Below are 15,608 nucleotides of genomic sequence, written 5' to 3'. Positions count from 1 at the left end.
TAAAATGTTCAAATGACCAAGGTTAAGGTCAGCAGTTTAAAGGCCAAGAGCAAGACCAAGACCTTAATTTCTGGCCTTAAGGCAAAGCTAAGACCAAGGCTAAGGACTAAAAACTCTGAAGCAAAACGACTGAGCAAAGTCCTAAAGAAGTTCAAAAAGAGACTTGATAAAAGTCTTAAATTCTGTTTAATCAAAAAAAAGTTTTTTTTTTAAACACAAAAAGAAGTAGTTGTATCAAATAAAAATTTTATTTTATTTTATTTAAAATTTAAGTTCTAATTTTTTATAAACATTTTTTATTTAAGTTTTACTAATTCGCCATAACTATAACAGATAAATTTTTTTTTTATTTCATACTTTCTTTATCTGTTAGTCGAAGGAAAAGCAGAAAATTTACAATTAAAAATATTAATAAAACAATTACAATTAAATAGTTAAGTAACGTTTTCAATGATTGGTTAATTCAATGTTTTATAAATCTTTTTAAAGTAATTACAAAAACAATATATTTTTCAATTCAAAACACATTTGTGCGCTTTAGATAAACCACCTGCTAAAAAAAAAAAAGAGAAAAAAAAAAAGGAAGAAAAAAACCACCCAAAAAGAACTATTATAGATTAAAAAAATGCAACTCATTGTTTAGAATAGTAAATTGTGTAGCGTTTTGTAAAGTCTTGAAAAAGAGCTGCTTTTGTAAAATTTGTAAAAATAAAATGAAGTTTTTTGCGCCGATCGTTTTAATGTCCTTAAAAGCCTAAAAACTTATAAACTCATTTTATAAGTTTTTAGGCTTTTAAGGACAGCCTAATGTAGGATTAACGAGTTATCGATTGAAAAAGAATAAAATCTGGTACAATATTTTTAGTTTAGGGTCTATAAGCAAATTATTATGATTTATCTTAAATTAACAATAATTTAGCATAAGTATAAAATTTTCATCGAATATAATTATATATAATAGATATAATTTATGGAAATAATTTTTTAACCAATGTTCTTCATTTTAATGAACTTTGCACTCACAAGAATTTTTTCGCTTTTAAAAGTTGGCGCAATCAATTAAGTATGACTTTCTAAATGTTTTTTGTTGTTAATATTTATTTTGTTGGTAATAATTATTGGATTATAATTACAGCCATGATAGTTTGTGTTTATTTTGTAATGACAAAATAAACTGTTTTCGTATTCTTCCGAATAATGATTTAAAGACGACAATGGCGATTTTCCGTAGCCACTATCATTTGAGTGAAACGTTTTTAAGCTCGAGTTAATGTTCCTTTTGTTGATTTCTTTTGCTCCGGCGAGGTAATTATTTAAAGAAACGTTTATTATTTTAACAGCTGCAGTTTTTTTTGGAGGATTCCGATATTGCATGATTGCTAGTATATAATTTTGTTGGAAGCTTGCTCCTAAAATTGATGCAATTACTGACAAAATAACTATTCCAACCAATGTGCTCATTATACCAATTATTTTCCCTGCAAAAGAACTGGGCACCATATCACCATAGCCAATAGTGGTCATTGTAATTATGCTCCACCATAGAACGTTTGGAACGTCTTTAAATGTAAGTTTTTGTGTTTTTTCGCCCCAAGTTTGTTCCGTAAAGTAAGCAATACTCGAAAATATAATAGCTGGAATGCACAGAATAAAAACTAACGTAAAAAGTTGATTTAAACTTGATTGAAGTGTTTTGCCTAGTATTTCTAAGTCGTAAAGTAATTTAAAAAAACGAAACACGCTTGCATATCGAAGAACATTAATTGTCATAACTGAGCTTGAAGATGGTTCTGTAATTAAAAACAAGTAAATAGGAACAACGGCAAAAATGTAAAACCAGTTCCAAACATTTTTTACGTAATGAATCTTGTTTGGGGTAAAATAAATTCTTAAAACTATTTCAAGTGTAAACCAAAATGTTAAAACAATTTCAATATATCGTGATGTGCTAGTAACATTTCTGCAATTAGGAACTAAAGTAATTTATATTAAATTTTTTAAATTAATTTCATATAAAAAAAAATTATTATATATTTATAAATATAACTTAGTTGTCAATTGAATAAACATCTCTTACTTGTTTTGTTAAACCTATTTATTGTCAGGCATTTTGCTTTTTTCCAATCAGTTGTCATTTCACTAAAAGTCACTATTGAAATTACTATGAAACCAAGTGATATATAGGAAAAAATCTAAATTAAAAACATAAATAAATTATGGTGATTTAGTTCACGATCTTAAAAAATTCATAATATCAGACTTTTATGTTGCGTGGCAACATAATGTTTTCTTTTAACCCATTGAACTGTTTTATGTCTATAATTTTTTGGTTTCTAGTTTTTTTGCTTTGATTTTGCTTATCTTTGTTTCACTGCTCAAGTTGTTAAAATAACGTATTGCGAGTTTTTTCACTTCAATAACAAATTTTGATTTATTAGCTTCGTTTGCATAATTTAAGCTACACAAAATAATTTTTGTGCTCAATTTTTTTTAACTTTCATAGTTTTGATATTTAACACAAGAAATGCCAGGTTTTTTACCTAGTAATTCCAAAGTGATACAACGTAGTATTTTATGTATTTTTCAATTGATCCAACTTAATATTTTTTTGTTTAAATGTATGAAACTAACAGTTAAAATTGTTAATTTTGATGTAAATTATATAAAAATATAAATAATTTCACCCTACATATATATACATAGATTTTCCACCCAAATCACGAGGCGTTTTACTCCCAGTAAAAGAGTAAAGAGCTCTCAGTAAAGAGCTTTACTCTTAGTAAAAGAGTTTAGTAGCCTAATTTGCCTAAAGCATGATTAGCAGCCATATTTTTACAGATTATTTATACCATAATAAAATATTAAAAAAATGAAAATATTAACAATTAAAATAAATATTGTTTCCGCATATTTGGTATAAATATGCTACTCCACAAGTACATTAGTATTATCGCTTTACAGTATAAAACCTATTACTTTATTGACCTGTAAAAAATATCGTTAAAGCTTATAATAATAAAATGAAAAAGTTGAGCTAATGCTGATGGTGCTCGATCATCAAAAACTTCTGTTGCAGCACACCCTCTTTCAATTGATCAATCAGTTACTTATCAATGTCCAAAGCAACTCGTAGAGATGATGTAAAATGAACTATTGTGTCAAAAGTTGGGGTAACTGGAAAACTTCAAACTTAGAATGTGTTCACTGCCAATAGCGGAATAACTCCTTATTGTTGCAATGTTATAACACCTATTGATGCATTTAGACTAATTATTGATGAAGAGTTTACACGCTTTATCAAAAGTTGTATTATTTCATCTGCCAGTTTATCAATTAAAACATAGAATATAAGTGACATTGAGCTTAATGCTTTCATAGGCCTAATATATCTTTGCTTCGATATATATATCAAAAATGCTATATACCTGAGAGATGTTTAACAATTAATGAGCAGTTGTTCCCAACAAAAACTCGAAGTTGCTTTTTGCCCAATAAACCAGACAAATTTGGAATAAAATTCTGGATATCAGCTGATCTGGGTAAAGATGAAAGTTGTTTAGAAAATTTGGGTACTCATGTAGCCATGTCACTAATGGAACCTTATTTAGGCTGCGGGTATAATGTTACTACAGATAATCTTTTAACGAGATTTTGCAACAAAGCTATTGCTAAAGAAAATGTCAATTGTTGGAACAGGTAAGCATAGTAAAAATTCCAGCATTCACTTTCACTTTAAAATTCAACTGTCTTCATAAATGGATCAATGAAAATGAACCATTAAACTTTATTATATATCAGACAAAGAAGAAAACTGTAATTTTTTAATCAACACTTCATAAAGGAGTGGTTAAGCAAAGTGATGAGAAAAAAAATTCAGAGGGAATTTTTTATTACAATGCAAATAAATGTGGAACTGATATGTTAAATTATGTGTTGACAAATGTCAACAAAATCTGAATGCAGACGCTAGTTGCTAGCTGTTTTCTTCAATATTTTGGACTTGACCTGCGTAAATGTTTAGATCATTTTTAAAAAGGTTTCACAACAAAAAACTGTGAGACAAAAGTTACTTTACACTTTATCTGAACAGTTAAGAGAAGCAAATATTTCTCACTGAAAATCTCTAGTTGCTACCAACAGTAGTACCACACTAGCTACCAACATTAATACACAGTTATCAACATGTTTGAGATGTCAGATAAAAACAGGCTGCAAATGTAATCTGACATCAACAGAATGAGCAAATTTTAAGAAACCTATTTGTGGAAAGTGTTTGTCAAATATATGCAAACATTGCAAATAACCTTAACTATTTGACTAAAATTGTTATGCATATGCAAGTTTTCAATAAGGTGGCTCAATTGATCCACCTTAAGGTTTTTAGATATAAATAATTAAAGCCCCATCTTTGAATGTGTTTTTTATGTAGTTTTTCTGCTTTTCAGTAAATAATATCGAATATAAAATAACATTTTATCAACATTAAAAACTTTACTTCAGCAAAGTGTCAAAGCCATGTTTGGATCAATCCACTTTGTGATCCACCTTGTGATCCATGATGCAAATAAGAGGGTATTTATGCCTAAAATGTCCAACGTTGATGTGTTGCAGTGTAACACCTATTTTTTAAGATTCTATTAATTAAGGAAGTAAGATGATATTTTTACGATCAGAGATTCAAAACTCTGCTTGTGAATAATTTTTTAACAACCTTGCATTAGAGTTTTAATGCAGATTACTTTTATATATTCTTAAGTAACAAACAAGAAGAATGGTCAAGCTTAATAATTTAATCAGGTTCTCGGAAACACAGCAAATAAAGATAAAGATAGAGCCTAGAAATTTTAAAGCTAATATAGTATTTAAAACTTATTTTTGAATAAATAAAACAGTTATGAACATTTTTTTGCTTGTTTGTATTTGTCTGAATATCTTTATAAAACATTTTTATTGTATAAGAAACACTTAAAATATGGTTGTTGGCCTTGATATAAACACTCCCTATTTTTAAAAAGCTTTAGTCTGACTCAAAATGATTTTTTGGTATTTGAAAAACCTTTACAAGAGTAATATAAGGTAAAAGTAATATGTAATATACTTAAATAAAATTACACAAATATATGTAAACAGTAAATTAAGTGCAACAAACCTTGGCTGCTTTTGAAGATTTTGGATCATTTAATAAACTCCATATAACTTTTTGATAATGCTTCCATCCAGAAATTGGGTATTTTTTACTTAAACCAAACTTCAATTTTTCATCTTTTGCATCATTTAGTTCTTGTAAATCTTTTTTGATTTCTTGAAACTTTGTATAGGCTGGCCAACAGCAAGCTAAAAAAATGTATTTATAAAATTTTGTATAGGCTGGCCAGCAGAACGCTTAAATTTTCTTTTTAAAACTTTACTAAATTTTTTTTAGGCTGGCCAGCATTAAGCTAAAAAAATGTATATTATTAAACTTTACTGCATTATAAAATTTATTGTTTTATCGACTTATTCATAAAACTACCACCATTTTAATAATGTTATTTATTTTTAAGAAAAATTAAAATATCATTAAACTTGTTTTCAAAAAGGTTTCATCAAAAAAAGTTTTAGCATTTATTATAAATACAGATAATTCGTTTGTTTCAATGGAAGATATTACAGCTCAGTACAATTAATTTATTTGTTCCAATGGAAAATAGTACAGTTATTAACGACAGTGCAGTTATTAAAGTTTCAGTTATTTATGTCTCTTAAAGTTAAAATTAAAATTTAATTTAATTAAAATGTCCCTTAAAGTTAAAATTAGAGATGGTGTCTAGAGATGGTAAAATTAAAATTAAAATTTTAATTTAATTAAAATGTCTCTTAAAGTTAAAATTAGAGATGGTGTCTCGATAAAAATAGATATGGTGTCTGGATAAAATTAGAGATGGTGTCTCGATCTCTTAAAGTCAAAATTAGAAATGGTGTCTTAGAGATGGTAAAATTAAAATTAAAATTTTAATTTAATTAAAATGTCTCTTAAAGTTAAAATTAGAGATGGTGTCTCAATAAAAATACTCATCTTGGGCAAATGTTAAATGCACCCAGCTACTGTCTTGTAGAAGGCCTCCTAGGCAAAGACTTAAGGGGTAAACAGATTCTATCTTTTGACCAGCCTCGCACCCCTTCTTCATCTATTAGGCTGGCGCAGATGTATTTTTAATATTTTGTTTCCAGTTTAGGATATTAAATGCTGGATCTTCTTGACTCAATGCATGGGTTTTGCTTGTGTCTCTGTTTTTATGACTAGGCAACTCATTCTATTATCTCCTAATGAGGGTACAGCTCTAAAACTCAGTTTTATGGTCCTGAAGCCGGCTGGTAGTCAGGTTTCCCAAACTCTGTGGTAGCTCTGAGAGAGGCTGATTCCATCAACAGCTGAAAAATATCAAAGTATTAACAGTGCCGTGTTACGCATGGATGGTGTCCCTGTTTGTACTTTTGGTGTGCAAAGCGGAGGCCACATTTGGAGCACTTTGTTACGGCTTAGGGTTTATTAGTAGTAATTAAGCAATTGCTTGGGCTATTAAACGGTGTTCTAAGTACTATCTATGCTTTGAGTCAAGTTCTTCAGTCTAATTTAAAAACGAATAAAGTACCAAAAATTAAAAAACACAAAAAACCATCATCATCACCAAGCTCTCTAAACCTATCGTTCACTAATATTCGTGGTCTTCGAAGTAACTTTTCTTCTGTTGAGTCTTATCTCTTGCGAAGTTCACCAGAGCTACTTGCTCTTTGTGAGACTAATTTGAGTTCGGCTGTTTCATCTTGTGATCTTAGTGTCGATGGTTATCTTCCTCTAATTCGTAAAGACTCCAATAGTCACATGCTTGGCCTCGGCATTTACATTCGTAAGAATTCACCCATTTGTCGTGAAACTAGGTTTGAATCCACAGACAATTCTTTTATGTGCTTTCGTTTAGCACCACTTCACTCTATTGCCTTTCTATTTGTTCTATATCGCTCTCCTTCATCTCAAGACTGCACTCTTTTTTACGTTATTTCTCACCATATTGACCAAGCCATCTCTCTTTATCCATCAGCTAATATAGTTGTTGACGGTGACTTTAACGCTCACCACTCTGAATGGCTTGGCTCTAGTGTCAGTGATTCGGCAGGCATTAAAGCCCACAACTTTTGCCTTTCTCAATCCCTAACTCAAATAGTCAACTTTCCAACTCGCTTGCTGGACAACCCGAATCATTTACCTTCTCTACTCGACTTATGTCTTGTTTCTGATCCTAGTCAGTGCTCAGTTTCTCCACATTCACCCTTAGCAGCTTCTGATCACAGTTTGATCTCTCTAAAACTAATATCTTATTCTTCTTCATCACCTGAATCCCGCTATTATCTAAACTCTTACAACTACAGTAAAGCTGAATGGGATTCTTTCCGTGATTTTCTTGGTGATGGCCCTTGGGTAGAAATCTTTCGTCTTCCTGTCGACAAATGTGCTTCTTACATAACTTCGTGGATTCAGGCTGGCATGGAATCTTTTATTCCCTCTAGTCGAATCCAGGTCAAGTCTCACTCTCCACCATGGGTTTCTTCACACTGTGTTGCTGCGATTGCCAATCGAAACCGTTACTTCCATATTTATCATCAAAACAATTCTCCAGAAAACAGACGTCTGTTTATTACTGCTAGAAGCAATTGTAAAAAGGTTTTGTCTAACGCCAAAACCCGCCATTCTCAGGTCATGAAATCTCGTATCTCATCTCAAAAATTAGGCTCTTGTGACTTCTGGAGAATCTTTAATAATATCAATTATAAGGGCAAATCTTTAATTCCACCTCTCTTGTATGGCTCAGACTTTGTCACCTCACCTAAAGACAAAGCCGAATTTTCAAACTTTTCATCAATATCATCTCTTGATTCTACTAGTTGCGTTCTACCTGATATTGCCAACAAACAGGTTGATCCATTGCTTGACATTCATATCACTTCAGCATCTGCATCTAAAGTGATTTCCTGCCTAGACTCTTCTACAGTTTGTGGCCCGGACAACATACCTGTTATTTTCTTGCAGAAGTGTTCTCCGGAGCTGTCATCTATACTCTCAAAACTATTCAACAAGTGCTTATCAGAGTCTTGTTTTCCAGCCTGCTGGAAAGCGGCATCTGTTATCTCTATCTTCAAAATTTCTGGAGAACGATCTAATTCGTCTAACAACCGTCCCATAAGTCTTCTTCCCATCATAAGCAAGGTTTTTGAATTTTTAATTAACAAACACTTAATTTCTCATCTAATAACTTACTTTCTGACCATCAATATGGATTTCTAATGAATTTTCTGCTGATTTGCTAACAGTAATAACTGATAGGTTTTATCGTGCATTAGATAAAGGTGGAGAGGTTAAGGCCATCTCTCTTGACATTTCAAAAGCTTTTGATAAAGTTTGGCATGCTGGTCTACTCCATAAGCTTTCTTCTTATGGTGTGTCCGGCAACATCTTTAAGATTATTGAATCCATCCTTTCCAATCGTAACATAAAAGTTGTCCTCTATGGACAGCTTACTTCTTTTTATTCTGTAACCTCAGGGGTTCCTCAAGGTTTAATCCTTGGCCCTATATTCTTTTTAATTTACGTCAACGATCTTCCAGATATTCTCACATCTAAGATGGCATTGTTTGCTGATGATACTACCATTTATTCTTGTCGTGATAAAAAATCAACACTCTCTGATTGCTTGGAGGGGGCATTTGAGCTTGAAAAGGATCTCACTTCTGCTACAGCATGGGGCTCACAGTGGCTGGTGAACTTTAATTCAGATAAAACTCAATTTTTTTTCAGCCAATAGTTATCACAATAATTTAGATCTTCCTATGTTAATGAACGGTGATGTACTCGATGAGTCACCTACTCTTCATCTTCTAGGATTAACTTTTACTTCTAAACTTTCTTGGAAACCATATATCAAATCAGTTGCAAAATTAGCATCTGCTAAGGTTGCATCTCTTTATCGAGCTCGTCACTTTCTTTCTTCGGATTCTATTCTCTATCTCTATAAATCTCAAATCCGGCCTTGTATGGAATACTGTTGCCATATATGGGGCGGATCTTCTAATGATGCCCTTTCTCTTTTAGACAAGGTGCAAAAACGCATTTTAAACATTGTTGGACCTGCTCTTGCAGCCAAACTCCAACCATTATAACATCGTCGTATTGTTGCTTCTCTTTCTCTTTTCTACAAATACTATAATGGGCACTGCTCTAAAGAGCTAGCGTCTCTTGTGCCATCTACTATAATTCATTCTCGTGTTACTCGTCATTCAATTAAGTGTTATCCTTTTTCTGTGACTGTTCCTAAGTGCTCCAAAAACGCTTATTCGTCTAGTTTTTTTCCTCGAACATCAGCTCTTTGGAATTCGCTTCTTTCATCTTGCTTTCCTGATTCATATAATTTTAAGTCTTTTAAGTCGTCCGTCAATCGTTATCTTGCTCTACAATCTTCATCTTTTCTCTTTCAGTATCTTCCAACTTTAATTAGTGGCTGCTTGCAGCCTTGTTGGAAGCGAAGATGTTTAAAAAAAAAAAAACACTTCACAGCTGTGATGCATGTATGGGGTCTAACTCAAATACTTGGATAAATTAACTTTGGAGGGAAAAAAATCCTCTTGCTGATAAGATAACAAACTGTTGTGATTATTTTTCTACTTTCAGAATTTCTTAGGTCACCAAAGCTGTATTCATTTGTATTTTAAATCAATATTTTTTTTTGGGTTTATACCATTTTGCAATCCAAATTCATGTACATAAAATAAGATTAGTATAAACAATCTACATTTCATAACATTCATAATAGATGTAACCTTTAAAGTGAAAACGATTTAATTTTTTTAAGTTTTTTTTTTCTATTTGTGATTTTTTTTGTTAGTGTAGAGGGAAATGAAAATATGTTCTTTTTAAATATATATATATATATATATATATATATATATATATATATATATATATATATATATATATGTATGTATGTATATATATATATATATATATATATATATATACATATATATATATATATATATATATATATATATATATATATATATGTATGTATGTATATATATATATATATATATATATATATATATATATATATATATATATATATGTATGTATGTATATATATATATATATATATATATATATATATATATATATATATATATATATATATATATATATATATATATATATATATTATAAATAAGATTTTTTCATTTCTAAATAATTTTATTTCTGATTATTTTAAAAAAACAAGTTGTGAAACAAAGTAAAAAAAAAACTATTGGGAAACATTTTAAAATCAGAACTAAAAAGCCAAAATTGACATTAGAGTATTGAATAAAACCAAACTCAAATCATTTTCAGACTTAAGACTTAAAAGGTATTCTTAAAATGCTGCGTTCTTCTAGAGGTAGTGTAAATTTAATTTTTTTCCCTTTTATCATGTATTGAAAGAAGTTTAAACCAAGAGTTTTACATATAGAAATCACTTCATTTGTAAATGATTTTTTATTTTGTGTTGGCTGTAATTGATTAATTACACAGGTCAACAAAAAAATTTTTTTTTCTGGTGCCGAGCAAACAATTTGTTTTTTGTATAGCATTTCTCATTTTGATTTCAAATATGTAACTCTTTTTTTACCATCAGGTCAAGTTGTAAAGATATTTAGGTTCAAATCTTAAGTATTTAGGGTAAAGTCCCTAATATTGTCGAAAAAAAAGTTATTCAAAAGTATGTCAACCTGGGTCTCAAAAGAAGCGTATTTTCATAGAGATTTTAGAAAACATAAATATTTTTCCTTGAAATTTATTGACAAAAAAATTATGTGAAAAAATGCTAAAGACTCTTAAAAAAAAGTCAACAGAATATTATTCACCAAAAATATACAAAATACTTATTTTTATTACAAATGAATAACATTTTTAAAATCTCTATGAAAATACGCTTCTTTTGAGACCTAGGTTGACATACTTTTGAATAACTTTTTTTTCGACAATATTAGGGACTTTACCCTAAATACTTAAGATTTGAATCTAAATATCTTTACAACTTGACCTGATGGTAAAAAAAGAGTTGCATATTTGAAATCAAAATGAGAAATGCTATACAAAAAACAAATTGTTTGCTCGGCACCAGAAAAAAAAATTATTTTTGTTGAGCTGTGTTATCAGTGAGTAACAAGTTTGATTTTTCATCAGCCTAATAAATAAATTAGCTTTATTTCGAATTAGAATAGTTGAAATATCCTCTATTTTAAAAAAAGAATGCAGGTAATTTTTACTATATTTTGAGATACCAAAAAATGATTTTAAAACTGCTCTTCCAACGGCGTCTATGTTTCGAAGGAAACTGATATCAAAGTTACATAGTTCAAGGCCATATATAAGCTTTGGCACTGCTAAAGTGTTGTATAAATGAACTATTGTTGACGGCTGGCAATAACGGATTCCACTGTCGATTAGAGCTATTGCAACCGATTGAAACTGGGTTATACGTTCATTTAGATTTGTTTTTTAAAGTGTTGCAACTTTCTTGTTGTTTTTACCATTATACCATTGGAAACCCAGATGTTTTAATTTATTTTGGAGACATATATAACTTCCGTTAATTTGAACAACGTTGTTCGAAATCGAACTTTTACCAGAAATTAGAAATTCCGTTTTTTCAATGTTTAGCTTAATTAAGTTTGATATTCGAAATGTTTGAAACCTATCAATCATATCTTGCAGACCGGAGTTTGTGGGACTTAGCAAAATTGCATCATCTGCGTATGCAATGACACTAGTATAGATACCATTTATTATTGAACCTACTTTACATTCTTAGGCGATTTCATTTAAGATATTTTCAATATAAATGCTATATAAATGTGGCGATAGAATAGACCCTTACATAACTAATCGTTTCGCTGAAAATATGTTTCCAGAAAACAATCCATTTTTGTTTCCAATAATAATCCAGCTTGAGAGCAAAGCGGATGTTTTATTTTTGAAAAATTAAATAAATGAATTTATATGAACAGGATGCGACTATGATAACGTTCATATCTGTGAAAAGATTAGCTAGAAAAATGAACAAAAAAAATGAGAGAGCCTCTTGTTCTGATTTTTATGTAGATTTAATTTCATTTAGTGAGAATAGCACAATTTTGAAGACTGTTAAAATAATGACTTTAAAGTTAGGAAAAATTCTTCCGCTTTAGGTGCGATTTTTCTAAGAAAATTTTTTTCTCAAACTGATTATACGATTTGTATGCATAAATGTATGTATTATTATTCTTATACCTATGTGAATGTATGTATGTATGTATGTATGTATGTATGTATGTATGTATGTATGTATGTATGTATGTATGTATGTATGTATGTATGTATGTATGTATGTATGTATGTATGTATGTATGTATGTATGTATGTATGTATGTATGTATGTATGTATGTATGTATGTATGTATGTATGTATGTATGTATGTATGTATGTATGTATGTATGTATGTATGTATGTATGTATGTATGTATGCTTATGTGTTCGAGTATATATTTTAAGACACAAAATTAAACTTGATTATCTCGGACATCAAAAAATAATGCATCCGACTTGGTACAGAATAGCAAAATTATTGAGAATTTCTTTAAAATTTCTTAAAGAATATAAAGCAAAAGTATTTTTTTTAGTAATCCAGTTAGTCACTTTTTTTAGTTTCTATTTTTCAAAAGTCATCTAATTAAAAGAAAACGGAAAAATTTTTTACAAACTGTGCAACTATTTTTCCTAATAATCCTTCAAATCATGGGAATCTTAATGATTCATTAATCAATTCATCAATCATTAATCAATCAAAAGTCTTAAAAAAATTTTTAAATGGACTTAAAATATTTGGCATAAAATTTGAACTTTAAGCTAAAATATTCACTAAAAGAAATTAAATTTTGTTTTATACATTTTGAAAAAGTTTACATTATTTAAATTAAAACTAATTACGAAATATTAACTTAGAAACTCTTACCTTCCATTTGTGTTTCATCAACTCCCCAAAAGTTCAATTCTGATTGAAACATAGTTCCACAAACATCGCGAGGGCAATGAAGTTTACCTGTCTGAAAATAATTTAAAATTTGAACGAAAATTCCAGGATGCCGATCAAAGAAATATTCTCCAGTAATTGGATCATAATCAAGCTCAAACTTAAAATCTTCTTTTATAATTCTAGTAAGTGGAGAATCTGGCAGGTTTTGCAGAGTACTTACGTACGGAGAGTAATGCTTTCCACCAACATTAATTTTAATTCTTCTGCCAGGTTCAGAAGTTGAAATCAATGTGTTTCTCAGCACTGAAGAATCCATCTTTCCAATTTGTGTTTAATAAATGATAATCAAAATGATTTTGCTACAAATAGATATGTTCACATGAAAAACTTAACAATAAGTATTTCATTTTGGAACTTTTTCTTGAAGCGGATTGAAAACTGTACAAAAAGTTTCAAAAATACTTTAAGCTACTTTCAAAATTTCTTTTGCAACTTGCTGTTGAGACGTGAAAAAAATTTAAAAAAACAAACAAACACATTAAACAAAACGAAAAATGACAGGTGCACTTTCAAGAGTGAATCAAGTTTCTTTATCTTTATTTATTTCATAGAATTAAAATAACTCCAGATGTGTTTATTTAAAAAATAGAAATTGAAAAAAATATTTTTTTGTTTTAATACTTTTGTAATACTTTCAATAAAGTTTGTGTGGTCTCTTCTAACCTAAAGTAACTCAAAGCAAACTTCTGAGAAATGTGACATGCGGACTTCAAATGTATAGTGTAAAATATATTGAGGTTAATGTCTTAATTTACATCCATAATTTCAAAATAATTGACAAAACCGCTAAAACATTTTAAAAATGAAATACGAACTGCGGAGTTTTAACATTTTTCACCTCCGATTAAATGTTATTAAAGGATAGTATGATCATATACTATACAGCGATTTCATAAGTTAATAGAGAAAGTTTCAAAAAAGTATATTTTGGGCTTGTTAATTTCTTCATCGGCTATGCAAACATACTATAGGAAAGTACACCGCTACAAGTCTAAATAATATTTGTAGGTTGCAATAATATGCTAGCAGAATTATTTACTATATAATGAAAGTTTACTATGATAAATGATAAGAAAATGATGAATTTACTTGAAATAATCTATCAGTATTTAAATTTTAAAGTATAAAAATTTTAAATTTCGATTCAACAACAACAACCTCTCTCCTGCAAACGTTAATAGTAAGTTTGAAATAAATATATAAGAAAACTATTATCTAAAGCAAATATAAGAGACAAATAAACTGCTTCGGAAATTTAATAAATAAATGTAACATTGCATCTTAAGACTCATTAATATAAAATACTCTAAAATAAAAAATAAATTAAAATACCTATTAAAAAGTATTTAAATATATGGCAAAGCTGTTAAGTTAATTTAAGTTTCTAACAATAACGTCGAAATTTAGTTAATGTATTGTTGAAAAATAACGTTCTTAAGATCAAAGTTGTTTTAACGTAAATTCAACGTTAAAATATATAAAATTAAAAAAGCGTAAAAAATTTAATTATTATTTCAACATTTATTTTTAGTTTTTTTTAAAAGTTAAAATTAAACAAAAATTTGCCCACGCCAAAGTAATAATAATTTAAGCACAACGTCATTGGTCCTAATGTTATTTAAGAGCATCTCATCGAATAAATTATTCAAGAGCGACTTTCTTTAAAAATTAGGCATAAAAAATTTTTTAATTTCTTTATATATATGTATGATTTTTGTTTTTGTTTCATAACGCATAATGAAACATTTGTCAAAATTAACAGAAATTAACCATTTTTTAACCAAACGACAGCTTTATCCAAATCAGCTTAAACCGTTTCTACTTTTTCTTCATTTTCGACTGTTAATAAAATTTTTGTATCATCAACATAAAGTTTTGCTACATTATGAGGGCGATCAGGAAATCAGTAATAAATATTAAAAATAACAACGGTCTGAGAACGGTTCCCTGAGGTACACCACTTAAAACATTTTTCAATGTAGAGAAAACATCACCGTGTTTGACTCGTTGACGTCTGTTACTTATAAACCATACGCCTCTAGTTTTAAAATAAAACGTCTATGAGATACCGTGTCAAATGCCTTAGGAAATTCAAGATAAAAAAAAATCAGCTGGTCGTTTATTTTCTACAGAGTATGAAATGAAGTCTAGTGTTTTAAGGAGATTTCAAGTTAGTGGAAGCGCCAGTGAATCTGAACAGTATTTCAGAATTTTAAAACTTTTGCAAAAACAAGATCAGGTCGAATTGATTGGACCTGATCTTGTTTTTATCACATTTTATGATTATCACATTTTATGTTCTGTAGTTTTAACTTAACACTTAAAATTGTAGTTGTAGAAATATCAAAATCAAATTTACTAGTAAATCGATAGAAAAAAAGGGTTGTCGTCCATCACCCTCCATTGTAAAAACAGAAGGAAATTTGTTGTTTAGTACACCAGCAATTGAAGTTTGATTAAAAATGCAACCA

The 15,608-nt window shown here is 29.1% G+C and overlaps 1 protein-coding gene across 2 annotated transcripts; it reads right to left on the bottom strand.

The window, feature by feature from the left end:
• Positions 1–848: 848 nt before the first annotated feature.
• LOC100208729 (potassium voltage-gated channel subfamily C member 1) lies at positions 849–14,319 on the bottom strand. Of its 2 annotated transcripts, none has more exons than XM_065799903.1 (4): positions 13,057–14,319; positions 5,150–5,334; positions 2,078–2,192; positions 849–1,973 (listed from the first exon to the last, which is right to left on the bottom strand). In XM_065799903.1, exons 1-4 carry the CDS (start codon positions 13,391–13,393, stop codon positions 1,060–1,062), a joined length of 1,551 nt encoding a protein of 516 aa, XP_065655975.1. In that variant the 5' UTR covers positions 13,394–14,319; the 3' UTR covers positions 849–1,059. The 2 variants fall into 2 exon arrangements, with proteins under 2 accessions (XP_065655975.1, XP_065655976.1); XM_065799904.1 differs by having other exon boundaries at positions 849–1,790; positions 13,057–13,596.
• Between the last annotated feature and the right edge of the window lie 1,289 nt (positions 14,320–15,608).

The sequence above is a fragment of the Hydra vulgaris genome, chromosome 06 (genome assembly GCF_038396675.1).
Source record: "Hydra vulgaris chromosome 06, alternate assembly HydraT2T_AEP".
Classification (NCBI taxonomy): Eukaryota; Metazoa; Cnidaria; class Hydrozoa; order Anthoathecata; family Hydridae; genus Hydra; species Hydra vulgaris.
This window is presented reverse-complemented; position numbering and strand designations above follow the sequence as displayed.